Genomic DNA, 14,803 nt, shown 5'->3' with positions numbered 1-14,803 from the left:
ACTGAAGAATCTATTTTGAGCCAAGCTTTGCTGCATTAGCATAAGAAGAGGACTTGACATGACAGAAAATCTAGCCGCATGGACCTTTTCTACGTCTGTTGTATTTGCCTTCCCTCCATCTCCTTGCGACATAATAATGTACAACGACCTAACGCAAGTATGAACTTTGCAAAACTTTATGGACATATATGTGTTGTAAAATTGGAGTCTTCTTCGACCATAAATGCGCTACAAATGACATAGATTTCTTTCAATGATTGAGTAAACGTCTATAATTTTTACCAGAGTGGTACCGATGATGGAGTGTTCAGCACATTTGATAATTATAATTTTATAATACTTCAGGCATGAAACTTTCCGTAGAAACTTCATAGGAAATATATGTGTAGTGGACTGAAATGACATGTCATGTCATAAGTGAAAATCAAGGTGCCCTTATCGTGGATCAACTTTTCTTCGTATAGATATTAATGTGCGTATTAATATATCATATTCGTATTCATATTAAAGTAAGCCTACTGCTGTATTATGAACTATGTTCAGTGACGAAGCAATCCAACCGTGTGCGCTGATCATCGGTCATATAAATCTCGATATCATTCCGTGACGACACCTGGTTATTTCACAGACAGACTTATACCGATGAACGTTTTCTATTCACTGCTACTCCAGTGCCTTACCAAATTGCATGACACAGTATTGTCAGCTACTTTGCTATTACATTGAAGAGGTCTTACACTCGCGATGAGTCTAGAAGCTTTCAATATCACAACAAGTAATGCGTCTAACACGTCTGTCTCCTTTACGCCCGAACCTGTTGAGACCGAAGGTTTTTATAACAACGTTGTGCTCATGAAAGAATATATTTATTTCTACGGCAGTGCAGTTATCCTGTGCGTTTGTACTATTTTATCAGTGTTGGGTGAGTATTTTAGTGCATTGCCGTGTTTCCTTGTTTCTCTAGCAAAGATGCAACATCAGTTCTATTGTGATATGTAAGTACTCAACTAATTAGGACGTTATTCATACTGATAAGGTTATGTGTTGACATCAATGTGTGACAATTATCGCCTAATTACTCTCATAATACAATAGTACAATAGAGGTAATAGGTAATATCAATTGGGGTGAAAACACGAATTTACTATCTACAGTCGAGCGTTTGATCACAATCAATATATTGTATGTCTACCTCGGGATCACAGGAGATGCAGACATATTTACATATTGTGCGGAGACTTCTGGGGATTGGCCACAAAAGATTTCTATTGTGTGCATTCAGGTATGATCGATTATTGAAAGGAGAGGTAATATCTATATCTTGAGTTCTATAGAATTACATATCCTCTTTGACAAATGTTAAGTCCCCTCGCGATGTAAGCTGTAAACATGGCGTTAGTGATAACGTGTGCAACTCTGAAATTATCATCAAAACAGCAGCAGCAGCAGCAGCAGCAGCAGCAGCAGCAGCAACAACAACAACAACAACAACCGTAACAACAACAACAACAACAACAACAAAACATGGCAGCAAAAACATACCAAATATCAATCTAAAACTAATTCTTAAACGAAATACAGAAGAAAAAAACCCCGAAGGAGTGGAATAATAAATCTGATAATCATCAAGAAACTATTGATTTGGGTGCTGTTAGACTCGGCGATATAGTCTAACCAGTAACGACAGTAACGGTAGAGTGTTCGATGTCAGAGAGAGTTGACTGTATAAGCTACCCTGTCGTTCACATATACATGTAGTTGGGAAATCAAGAGATTTAATATGGCCCGCGATAGATAGATGGGTGGATGGGTGGCTGGGTAGGTAGGTGAGTGGATGAATAAATACATGAGTAACACACACACACACACACACACACACACACACACACACACACACACACACACACACACACACACACACACACACTCATTCATACATACATACATGCATGCATGCATACATACATGCATACACACATACATACATACATACATACATACATACATACATACATACATACATACATACATACATACATACATACATACATACATACATACATACATACATACATACAGTTATCAGAAAATATCATTGACTATTTTTTTGCAATGTTTTCGTCAATTTGTATTTCTCTACTGATTAAAGAGCCTTCTGTAATTACAAGGGAGAGGGCCGGGGGAAATGAACCCCAGTCTGTGGCATAAAATGTGACCCTCCCCCTAGTCCGTTGTGCTAAAAAGTGAGCTACCTCGATTTCCTTTCTCTAAAATATGACACTCCACCTGGCCAAGTTCAAATATTTCTGTGAAAAAACATGTTTAACACCGCCTACCCGTGGCGTAGTTTATAGAGCCCAAGATTCAGTAGTCAGGAGGTGTTGGGTACGAGTCCCCTAGAGGCAGGGAATTTTTTTGTAGTTAGGCTGGAGTCAGAATTTGCGGCGGGGGGGGGGAGAGGAATTATTTTGGTCAAAAACTTTTCGCAGCCCCCCCCCCAAAAAAAAAAAAAATCAGCCCCCCCCCCCACATGAACCCAAGAATTTTCGTAGCCCCCTTCTCGATTACACACATTTTAATCTGAAATTATACAGTACCACCGCTCCACTTCAGAGATGTGTCACTACAGTATGGTATGGTACTTTAACCTAACAGTGGCGATCAACTTCAGCTTCCATACATAACAATGAGAGATTTCTTTACAAATTTTATGTGGGCTTGCGAAAAAGGTCTCACATTGGGCTGTACTTGGAGATACTAATAGTCAGCAGGGCTTTATCTTTCAATCTTGATTCTGGACACTGTCAGAAACAGCACCTCTTGATAGATAGTACAGTAGTACAGTAGATACTTTTTAAAAAATCATAAGGACATGTAGGAGGTCATTTAATGGCACAAAATTTCAAACCATACACATTATCGAAAGCCATAGAGTACTTGAAAATTGTCCAATACCCCCAATTTTACTCGTGTCTATACATTATTACACAACTGTATTACTATATTACCTACAACGTATATATTCAGATATATTTTGGCAGACAGACACATTTGTTTGGAGGAAATGTGACCCACCTCATTTTCTAAAATATGTCCCTCCCCCAAGGACCGATTTGTAAAAAGTGACCCCCTAATCCCCCTTTGTAGTTACTGAAGCCCCCCCCCCAACACATTCTGGTCTCATAATAATAATATGTTCATTGCTTTATGAGGCCTCCGACCCATATACAACGTAAGAAATATACAACAAAATCAAAGTCACATACCATTAGACTAAGTTCAGATAAATACTGGTATTACGTTATTTCACTTGTAAGTGCCTCTATCTTCTTGTCTCTTGTCACTATGGAGACCATTTTCATGGGAACGCTTTATTTTTATTAAAATTAACCCTGTCAATGAATAGTATGCATGTATACAAATCAGCTATTAAACTCGAAGGCAACAAGTATGGAAGTTAAACGTATCGCCGAAATGATGTTCAGAATGACCTCCGGTCGCATAATCATTGATATTCAAAAAAAATGTTACAATGAAGTTGGGATGGCGTGATAACTGTGTAACCTTGAATAGTTGTTATTTCTATTAGACGGCACGTAGGCACAAAATGTCGATCTTGAAAGTGTTCGACCTTTATTGAATTCTTATGATTCACACTTAAAATGTAAAGGTCAGATTTTGCAAGTGTTCGAATTACGCGTACGGTTCTTGTTTGTCTGCTATACACATTTCACCTCAAAATACAGCCTACCAAGTCGTTTTTTTTTTCTCTCACTCTGTCAAATAAATGGAAAGTTTGAAGTTGATCCCGATACATTCGTTAATGACTTTCTGCTTTAAGAACGCGAGGGCGGTAGAATCATATAAGCTTACTTTACATTCTATTGATAACGTTACATTGATAGAATTTGCATTTTTACGTCATTTATATCAATATACATGTATCGAACCATATACTTTCATATTGAATTCCAAACCTTCTCAAAACACAGAAAGACAAATAGACTGGGAGATAGAGGAAAACACACAAAGACTTTTACTTGTTTATATAAAACCAAACATGCAAGAGAAAATTACAAGTACGTATGTAGGATAAATGCCTGCTGACTATTTGTGAAGAAACACAAAGCTGGGTTGGGTTAGATTGTGATCAAACCAGAGACTTGTGGAATAAATTCTGTTTCCATGGGGGATATTAAACAGGAACTTGACATTTATGAAATATGGTGTTCTACATCTAGATTTTAGCAATTTTCGACGTCGATAACAACAGGACGACATTAACTGTAAATTTTTTTATTACTCTATTTGAATTATCACAAATTTAAATGGAGGTGGTATTTTATGCTGAAAGGTCAAATGGTGTCAATGTACATTGTATATATTTGATGAGCTGTCTCACGTTAAATGTCATGTTGTTTACGTATGTTGAGATGACCTAGAATAAAGATGATTACTTCTGAATAAATGGAAAAGAAGTATGAACAGCTGGCGGCAACACACTAGTAAACAAGCTGCACCACCGTCCACACACGGTACGTCTTTTCTGACTTCTTCGGGACGAATGGACGTATACGTAGTGTGTGAAGACAAGTCTACTTCACTACAAACGAAATGTTTTCACCGAATAAAATTTTCAAGTTCATATAACGTTCAACAACAAGTTATATGTCTAAATATTATAAACCAGAACAAATTGTATGCCCTCTTCCTCTTACGCGGATGTCCGTGCGGAGATACAGGTTAACGTTGATTAACAATATTTGCATAATTGTCTACGTCACGTACCATAACAAAATCTGTTACAATGCCACCTGAGACCGTATGTGGTTATTGAACTTAGATCATATCTCAGCAAGCTAACTTTCGTTCGTAGTCGAGCTTATATCGTATCAGGGCCAACTCAGCGGAGAGCCATTAGTTTATTCGAAAGTGGATACAACGGCTCCAGGCCGTTAGATCTGACCAATTATGCAGCTTATTGAATTTGTGCAAACTTGGCAATACTGCCATTCTTTTGACGTTTAAGAAAGGCACTAAACAACAACAACAACAACAACAACAACAACAACAACAACAACAACAACATAAGACAACATAAGACAACATAAGACAACATAAGACAAAAGACAACATTGAACAACGACAACAAAAGGCACATCAAAATAGTGTGTTTTTTTAAAAGAGGAAAGTGTCTTATCGTCATCCGCAAAATGCCTTATCCTTGTCCACAATTTAAAAAAAAAGTTCTATACTAGGTACATGTAATGTCAACGTCGTACAATCAATCACTATACGTTTTTGACAGACTACTACATTCGTAAAATGGCAATTCTTATCTGCTGAGGTACAATTGTAGTGGAAGGCAATCCCACCATACTATGGACGTTTGTCGTTGAATGAAAACTGATAACTCACATATAGTAACATCGCTAACGGCGTAATGTAAAAAAACGTATCCAATGTACATTATAAGGCAACTATTAACGAGGTAAAATACATCTGAAATTGGATTGGAGAAGAATTCGTCTCAAATAGCCGAGCCGGTGACAGCACATATAAACTGGAAGACATGAAATACATGAACGAATATATAAACTGAAAAAAAAATTATAGATAGATATATGAATCAATGAGAACAAACAATACTAGATAAATTCAATCGTAGAAAAATATGTTCATGAATAAAACAGGACAATAACATTAACATTAATGGAAGGTTTAATATGACGATAGATTATATGCTGAGAACGAAACAGTGGTGACGTCATGCCTAAATGACAATCGTTTTGTCTTTACAGGTAATGTAACAGTTATAACCGTGGTATATCGGAAAGTGTCCCTGCAAACTGTCACGCACCTCTTGATCGTGAACTTGGCATTCGCCGATCTATTGTCCAGTTTGCTTTGTGTTCCATTTGACATAGCTGCTAATTTTAACCAAGGATCATGGCTACCGGGTGCAGTGTCTTGTAAAGTTGTACGATTTCTCTATTCAATATTTGTGTCAGCTTCTATTGTCACGCTAAGTGCTATTGCCATAGACAGGTAAGTATTAATATACTCACAAATATTCACGAAGTATTGAAAAGACGGGAGTGGTTTTTGCTGGGCTAGAAAGTCCGAAAAACGTCAGTTTCATGAACGGGGGTGGGGGGGGGGGAGATACTTCAAATTTGAAAATTTGTTCTGGTTGAAATTGTGGAAGGGTGCTGCTGGTGTTGGTAGAAATTGTCATATTCAAAGTGAGGTAAATTGGTAATTGGTAGGAACAAAATAAGAAACTCATATTTGATAATTCACCTTATTTAGTTACCTTCGATTTCTACACAGCAATGTATGATAATACAGTTTTCCACTTAAAATTGTACTCCCTGGTCAATTATTTAACAACTATGTGAACATCGTTGCTTTCAAATCAATAGAATGCACATACTAGTTAAATATGTTGATTTCTATGACATTTAGCCGAATACCAGCCTCCTGGTACTAAAGAGTTACACGTGTTAACTTCAGAGTTCAGAGACTCCATCACATGATAACGTCACCATGATTGTAGCACTTTTATTGAATTACTAAGCCGATACGTAATATGCATGGTGGGTGTTTTGGGTAAGAATGTCTCAGTTTATTGTCAGTTTTAATACTGGTGTGGGGGTCGTGCTTGATTTCTTATCACTTCGTTGAAATTAATTGCAATACACCGCTCGCCTCCAGAAAATTAAGTATGACAGGACTTGCTCCCAAAGACAGGTGGTTACGTGTATTGTTCTTTCTTTGTTCCCTCCAATAATGTAATGGCCCTCGCAAATCACGATACCAGACAAAATGAGTAATGAATTTCTGTGTATATGTAGACAAAGATTCATGCTAAACCAGGGTGATTTCGTAGTATAAAATGTTTTTTGGAGTATCAGTCCTAAATTTCTTGAAACCATTATATAGATTATTAACAATTGGATGGCTTGATCACTCACTCACTCACTCACTCACTCACTCACTCACTCACTCACTCATTCACTTATTAAATTATAAACCAGGCACCGAACGAACTCAAATGCAAACAAAATGCACTGCGAGAAGTCGTTTAGGCGATTTATTCAATAGCTGAAATAGGAAGCCCTAGATGCAATAGACTATTTGAAATTGTAGAATTTCAACCAGAAGCGTATGCTTTTATTCCATCGCAATGACTCAGTGGCATGCATGCAAAAGATATTCGCTATATAGTGCAATTCAAGACATCATACACCCCAGGACTTTTTATTAATAGCGGAGTTTTATGTTTTCAGTTCTAGGAATGTAGTCTAGTAAATGTATAATTTAGTAGACTCTAAATTACACTTTTCCATTGAAAGTAATGTTGAATTTGCACGCATTAAAATCCAATAAGTACCCTTTAAGCATTTTGCAGGTAGTTTACAGCGGTATTTTATATCGGGTGTCTAGGTAACTAGTACATTCTATCGGAGAGGATTACTATTTTTCTTGGTTTAGTAGTGATGCAGACTTGAAGAAGTGATAGTGGCTTAGCTTGCTATAATAGGTGGGAAGAATTCTACAACTACGGTTTTCTAAAGTTCAAATACATCATCCGGCGTTCTTGTATACACGTATATTTCGAAAAATCTCTTCTAGTACTCTTTATAGTGTCCTGATAAGTTAATAATGTACTTCGATTGATTGATGTCCAATTTTTTTTTATCGCACCCCTCTTCCTGTAGGTATTATTCGGTGGTGTACCCCTTAGAAAAGAGGATGACGTTGTTCAAGACAAAATTAATGATTAGTTATATTTGGATCCACGCGGTGGTGATTTGCCTGCCAAACTTGTTTGTTTATGAGGTCACTAAGATACCCAAAACGGACACTCTGATCTGTATTGATATTTGGAAATCTCGACTACAGCGAAGAATCTATCTAATCTTGTACGCGACACTCACTCTGTTCATTCCACTAACCATTACCTGCCTGGCCTACTGTTTTGTATGGCGGGCATTTCGACTAAGTCAACGAAGGGTAAACGTCATTAAATCATTGAAGAGACCCAAAACTGCTATGCATATGCCGTATGCGTCAAAAACTGAGATGAAATTGCTGAAAATGTTATTTGTGATGGTTTCAGTATTTCTGCTTTGCTGGGGACCGAATGTCGTCGTTGTGTTTTACCTCACTTTCTTGCCATCCGTGCCTATCACACAGTATGCTATATTAACGGTGCAATGGGTTACGCGACTTAACGCAGTTTTAAACCCAATTATATACGGCTACTTGAATAAGTATTTCAGGCAGGGTTTCAATGATTTGTTGAGAACTTGTCCATTTACTTGTGTCAAGGCATTGACACTTGTCGTGGACATCAGTGCGCCCCCTACGGAGAATAAGGGCCTTAGTCCAAGAGCTAGGGATGGAACACGCCAGCGTGACTCTGTTATTAGGACTGGACAAGGAGAGTACAGCCCGCAAAACATTTTCGTTGTATCGAAAACTTACTCGGAAAGAAAGCCAGACGATGACAGAAGAAAGAAAAGTAGCGTTTTGAAACCTTCATGCCGCCGCATAACAACATCCGAAGTTGAAGTCCACACGGTAGAAATACCAATGAAAAACATCACCAACAACAACCTTAAGAAAAATAAGAGTGTACGATTGATGACGAGAAAGAAAGCAACTTTCGAAAGTCCCATCGTTTCAAGTTCTGGTACAGAATCAACAACGGAGGCCCCCCACGGGAAATCGTTAGAACTGCCGGCTAGTTGGACGAAGGGCTATGGTCACAGGAAGAGGCTTTTACCTCCGCTGGGAATGACACCAGAGAATTTGGTAGAGGCGGTGAAGAAGAATAAAAGAAAAAAGAAAAGAAAGAGTAACGACAGACAGAAACCTCAGACAAAAACGAACATTCCTTAAATGCAGTACTTGTAGGTATACAGATTTTACATTTCCAAGTGGAAAAAATATCAAACAAATACCAAAAGTGAAGAAGTAAACTTTCACATTGTTCCTCTTAAATAATTTGTAAGTATATTTTTGTACAAACGGTTATTAAACGTGAGTGGTATTAAAAAAAAAGATCTTGATTGGACTTTTGTGTGTTAATGTGCTGATCCACCAGAGTTACATCCATTAACTATTAGGGGTGAGATTGATAGTTCAATGTAAGATAAAAAAAAATAATTCTTTTAGTTAGGCCATTGGCCACAATTGATAATTGTTTCAGACAGTACAGTCAATTTCTAATCAGTATAAAGTGGTATATAGTACTGTGATTAGAGCCCTGGTTCCCAACATGTATTTAAGTGCCATGCGTTCACTTTTTTTTTTATTAACGGTGCAATGGGTTACGCGACTTAACACAGTTTTAACCCCAATTACATATGGCTACTTATTTTTTTCTTCTTCCATTTCTCGATTTGATGGCATTCTGTAAAGAAATAGTTGTGGTCAGGGGTACAAAACAAATTCAATTAAAAAGTTAAATTGATTTTGTTTGATGAGGAATAAAATGGTTCACCCTATCCCACGAACCAAACGAATTAACTTGTTTTAATTCTACACCATGGGAGCATCTTCACGTGAGCAATTCTTCGTCTACACATTCTGAGAAACATTCCCATCAAATTGAGACTGATCTTTCCTTGACAAAAGCATCTTTGGGAGGCTTTGGAAGCCTTTTACCCACTTCCCCCATATTTGGTGCACCCATAACAATTTGAACAAATACAAAGGTCTGTCTGTCTCTGTCTTTCTTTTCATGAATTTAGTCTCATTATTATCAATGTACAGAATCTACAAGTACAAAATTTGGGGTCTTGTTTAGTGATGTTCCTTCACAAACCACTCAGACTGATATGCAAATACACCTTCTATTATTCTATTTCAATGTACATCCAGTATAGAAGTACATCACACCTTCAGTTTTGCATCAATAAGATCAAATGGGAACACAAAAAGTGAGCTGACAGAATGTAGCCATCACAAAGACAGAATCTGTGGCAGACACATTTTATTACTAAATTGTACATTACTGTGGGATACACTGTATGGACTATCTAATATGATATCCATGACGACTGAACTACAACACAGCTAACTGCCACACAAAGACAACACACATGGTGTAGCCAACAGTAATCAGTGATCACACAACAGCATTTTTCTATTCCATCTTACCTTTTATATTTGCTTGAACTGTCCTATTACATGTTTATGATTTTGTCTTGCTTGTCATCGGAAATACCAACTAAGACAAAAACACACACATGTAATCCAAAACAAGATTCAAGCATAAAAGTACAAGTTTGAATCAAATACTTCACCAACCTAAACATTAAATTTTAATATGCAAAAATAATGGACGACTAAATAAAAAGAACGCAATGTGTGACAAACCTCTGAAAATTATAACTCTACCTGTGGCTACATACTGTATTTGTAGATGAGCTAATGTGAAGGAGATTTTCAATAACGTAAATTATATGATGTAGAATGAAACTGAAAGGGTTGGACACATCAGGAAGAATGATTTGTGTTATTTTCGTCATTGGCAATTATGGCAATCCAAATCCCACAAGATGACAACATACACCTATAAATTGCAATACCAGATAATGATGGATTTACTGTTAGTATCTGGGTAATTTACTTCCTCCACATGTAAAACAGATTGATATATTTTACACAAGATTTCATTCCTGAGACTCCTACCCAAAGTGGATATTATTACTATCTGCTACACAAGACTATGATCATCATACAAATTTACTAGCAATAGCAAGAACTTTGGACAATTCTTGTTGCTTTCTGAGGTGTGATGGTATAGGTACAGTTATTCGTGTTCCAGTTGGGTTGCCACTTTCTTCCAGAAGTACTATATTATTTGTATCAAACTTTGGTGTATTCCTGGCTCCTGGCATCTTGACACCAACAATAAGCGCCTTCTTTTTCTGTCCTTTTATTGCAATTAAAACTTTATCTCCAACTTTACCAACTCTTTGTTTGTTGTATACATGAATACATCTCGGTGGTTTGAATCTTGATGCCACACCTAAAGCTGAATTGTCAACTACTCGAAGTCGACTCAACAAAATGATGGCTGCAGATGGTGTGCTGGTACTGGAAGTTTAGGAAAGAAACCACATGTTAGAATGTAATAAAAATGACAGTAAATAAACAACATCTACAGACAAGAATAGCTGCTGAGTGGAAACATTATAGCAACTTTATAGCAAACAAAACTCAAAGTAGGGCGCCCTCAAGAGTTGGTACTTGGTGGCTAGTACATAATTTGCAATGGTTATGCTGTGATTACAACTGAAATCCAGATCCAGAATCAGATCTCTACCAATATCACTATCCCTGGCCAGACCCCCTAAGTTGACGATTATTTCTAACATAAGTGTGAATAATATATAAATACAATTGTATATGATCAGCCTACCTGAAGTGATGAATGACTTGTGTTTGGTAGGGAACCAAACACTTTGTTAGGCTCCTGTGGAAAATCTCACGTAAGGCCATTACTGAAAGGTGAGAGAAACTAAAAAAAGGTAAGTAAAAACACACTGGAATGAAGACAAAGCCATTGTAGAACTATATAGCAAATGTATTGCACAGCGTTGGCTATCTGGCTCAATACATTTGTGAACAGTATTACCAAGCCAGATAGACACATCTCTGGGCTAGCAACTGTATCATGTGTAGGCACTTGGCACACTTGTCTGTGTATGCAAAATGCGATGCAATGTAACATCTATTATCTGAGAGAAATTTGTGTAGACTATTCTTATTCTTTATTGATATTTCAATTAATTAAAAATATTAACAGTAGTCTGAAATCTACAGTCTCCATTGCATGTGTGATACAATTCAGTAATGAAGCTGAATCAACATGACATCATGATCTGTATGTAAAGTTTACCACCTCCTTCCCCCACCTCTTTAAACAAACACTTTCTTCAAATGTCTGCGCATATAAAGTAGGAGTATTCATAACATTTTAGACGTTTCGATTATGTCATACCTCAGACTTGTCTTGGTGTTAGTTACCATCTCAAGAAACTCAGTAACTTCTTGAGAGAGTAACACAAAGACATGTCTCTTGGCTAAAACAGTAAATACAAAATGTCAAAATATCATCATCGTCGTCGTCACCTCCACCACCACCACCACCACCACCACCACCACCACCACCACCACCATCATCATCACAACAACAACAACAACAACAACAACAACAACGTTAGGTGCGGGTTAAACACAAAAACTTAAAAAGTCACCAAAACAGACGAAAAAACCCACAAAACCGCAACAAGACGCTACAATTATTGCAGCTAGGTGTGCCTGCAGAGAATCCATAATTCAAGTGAAATGAATATTCGAATGTATCGATCACTGGTATATAGCACTCTATTCACATATACTAATCGAAATGTTTGTGTACAGTTCATCTCACCTTACACTTGCTGAGAAAAACAGAATCTACGCGAACAGACGAGTTTCACCTCAGATCAGACGTCCAAGCATGCTACCATATTAGAATGGTATATGGTACATCGTTACTGATTGGCTTAGCTCACAGTGGTAGCCAATCAAAGGCATCGTTTCATTTCTAGTTTAATACCCCACTGAACGACTTCCGGTTCAGTTTGTGCACAGTTTGGCGTCTACTGATTGTGACTGACGTCTGCTAGCTGTGGTGGTAACTTTGAATATTGAATATTCTGGTTTGTCATTATCTTTACCGGGACCACGACGGAAATTCATTGGTAATCAAATAGAAAATAATTCTTTTTACGTTCTCATGACTCCGGAAATGTTGTGTTGTGATAAATGATTTTTGTGAGCTGTCACATTCACATTATATTCATTCACAGTGTCAGTACACTGTACAAAAGTCAGTAGTCAACGGGACCTCTTATATTTTAAGTTGTACCGAGTACGCGGCCCTATGTATCATCTCTGAGATCCTGGCCACTGAACGGAAGTGAAACTATTATTCTGAGCTGAAGGCAAATGTATCACTGCACTGTTGCGCGACGAATGGTAGGTACTAACTACAATAATTGTACCTTTGTTTTTACTTACAACACTTTTTTATTCTTTTTTATATTTTATTTTGTGTTTCTAAACATTTTTCGTTTTATAGTTTATTTTCATACGGAGTTTGCAACCCCCTCCCCTCCCAAAAAAAAGAAGAAGAAGCAAAAACAAAAAACTAGAGGAGACATGATCGACGGAGCGAAACCTCTACAGTTACTACAGGCATTGGTATATACTATCCATACTCTTGAAAATTGTGTAGTAATAGTATTTGTTTGGTCTGTTACATTATGACGAAAGCAACGCTGTTTTTCTTTTTGGTCATAACGACGTCAATATAAAGATGAGACTAAACAAACGCTACCCAATTTGCAGCCAGCAACTTTTGGTATGGAGTCGAGTGCAGAGCCCCCCACCCCCCACCCCCACCCCCCACCCCCGACCCCCCCCCCCCCCCCCCCCACCGTATACTTGGATGGCCAAAACGGAAGTTTGGCCTGTTTCTTTCATACTTTGCCATGAATCATTGTATGTCTTGAACTTGTATGTCTTACTGTTAATGTGAGGACAATATGATATTGCACATACATACAATTTAGATATATACTACAATCAAAACATAAGGATATTATAACCGCTCTCTACATATACCTAGATGATACATGTAGTCAATAGACACACACTAGAACTACTGTATACTTTAATATTTATATTTCATAGATCATTATTAACTTTATTTTGTTTAAATACCAAATTAGAAATGTAAAATTTTCTAAACGGCTAAAATAAAGTGTTATCTTATAATATAATATGTATTAATTATCGTCTAATAATATTGATTAAATATAAAGTGTTAAAGTGTCTAACTTAGTCTCACATAAGGGAAGGACAGATATAAAATCTAAGTTAGAGTCTCATCAGTTGGTATGTGCACTTCATCATGTTCATGCCTTGAAGCTTTCTGGTGAAATTGTCCTTTTACTTGTGATGTTACTGAGATATGGTTCCGGGAGTGGGTGGGTGAGGGGGCGACAGTTATTTATATTGGATAATGTTGTCTCATGAAAGTTAGCGTGTTATATCTAAGGTATTGGCTAATGTTAGAGGGAGAGTGGATCAGCAAGGTCCACACCATAGTTTTTTTTATCATCCATAGTCTTATGGGGGAATATCTAATTTAGTCCACCGTCTGTGATAGAGGGACTGTTGTTACTATGTCACAAAAGACAAGTGAATGTCCTCAAAATAGATATATGTATAGTTATAGACCCTCCACCCTTGGTGGAGAGTTTATGGTACAATAAATCAATTTTATTTGAAATAACATCTGAGAAACATGTTGATTTAAGTATTAAAATCTGAGAGCGATAAAGAACAGCTTTGGATTTCATCCACATTAGGATCCTGCCCTAAGGTTGGGTAATATATATTATGATATTTATATAGCTGCCATCTGTGCTGTATATAACTTATAACATTACCACCAAACATTGTGATGTAACAAACTGTCTGTGATCAAGTTATTCTATTACAAACTACAACAGATAGATGTACGGTACACATGGATATGAACTGAGGTGTCACCAATTTTGCTATTATTTCTTCAGTTTTGAAGGATGTGGAAGGTTAGGATGTATGTAGTCTTTGACATGGTATAGATGAAATATCTAAGTGTCAAGAATTAGAAAACAACCAATTGTAAATAATCAAGTATCATGAGCAAAATGTGCTTTCACTCCTGTTGAAATAAATATAGCACCAT

The 14,803-nt window shown here is 37.1% G+C and overlaps 2 protein-coding genes across 3 annotated transcripts; one reads left to right on the top strand and one right to left on the bottom strand.

Annotated features, from left to right (window-relative positions):
• The first annotated feature begins 744 nt into the window (after nucleotides 1-744).
• Nucleotides 745-8,910, top strand: LOC144453261 (putative G-protein coupled receptor 176). The gene is made up of 3 exons (XM_078144534.1): nucleotides 745-922; nucleotides 5,802-6,048; nucleotides 7,725-8,910. Exons 1-3 carry the CDS (start codon nucleotides 745-747, stop codon nucleotides 8,908-8,910), a joined length of 1,611 nt encoding a protein of 536 aa, XP_078000660.1.
• Nucleotides 8,911-9,999: 1,089 nt separating this feature from the next.
• On the bottom strand, nucleotides 10,000-12,534 carry LOC144453246 (large ribosomal subunit protein uL14m-like). 2 transcript variants are annotated; one of them, XM_078144517.1, is made up of 3 exons: nucleotides 12,455-12,534; nucleotides 11,441-11,522; nucleotides 10,000-11,115 (listed from the first exon to the last, which is right to left on the bottom strand). In XM_078144517.1, the coding sequence occupies exons 2-3, from the start codon at nucleotides 11,518-11,520 to the stop codon at nucleotides 10,752-10,754; spliced, it is 444 nt and encodes a 147-aa protein (XP_078000643.1). In that variant the 5' UTR covers nucleotides 11,521-11,522; nucleotides 12,455-12,534; the 3' UTR covers nucleotides 10,000-10,751. The 2 variants fall into 2 exon arrangements, with proteins under 2 accessions (XP_078000643.1, XP_078000644.1); XM_078144518.1 differs by having other exon boundaries at nucleotides 11,441-11,539; nucleotides 12,455-12,522.
• Nucleotides 12,535-14,803: the final 2,269 nt, after the last annotated feature.

Source organism: Glandiceps talaboti (assembly GCF_964340395.1).
Source record: "Glandiceps talaboti chromosome 2 unlocalized genomic scaffold, keGlaTala1.1 keGlaTala1_2_unloc_1, whole genome shotgun sequence".
Classification (NCBI taxonomy): Eukaryota; Metazoa; Hemichordata; class Enteropneusta; family Spengelidae; genus Glandiceps; species Glandiceps talaboti.
Note: the sequence above shows the minus strand (reverse complement) of the source record. Positions and strands in the feature narration are given on the sequence as shown.

Excerpts from the sequence above, each read along its gene's own strand:
- LOC144453261 (XM_078144534.1), top strand. The coding sequence starts at position 745 with ATGAGTCTAGAAGCTTTCAATATCACAACAAGTAATGCGTCTAACACG. Across the intron at positions 923-5,801 it reads TACTATTTTATCAGTGTTGG|GTAATGTAACAGTTATAACC; the intron begins GTGAGTATTTTA and ends TTGTCTTTACAG. Across the intron at positions 6,049-7,724 it reads AGTGCTATTGCCATAGACAG|GTATTATTCGGTGGTGTACC; the intron begins GTAAGTATTAAT and ends CTCTTCCTGTAG.
- LOC144453246 (XM_078144517.1), bottom strand. The coding sequence starts at position 11,520 with ATGGCCTTACGTGAGATTTTCCACAGGAGCCTAACAAAGTGTTTGGTT. Across the intron at positions 11,116-11,440 it reads CAAGTCATTCATCACTTCAG|TACCAGCACACCATCTGCAG; the intron begins GTAGGCTGATCA and ends CTAAACTTCCAG.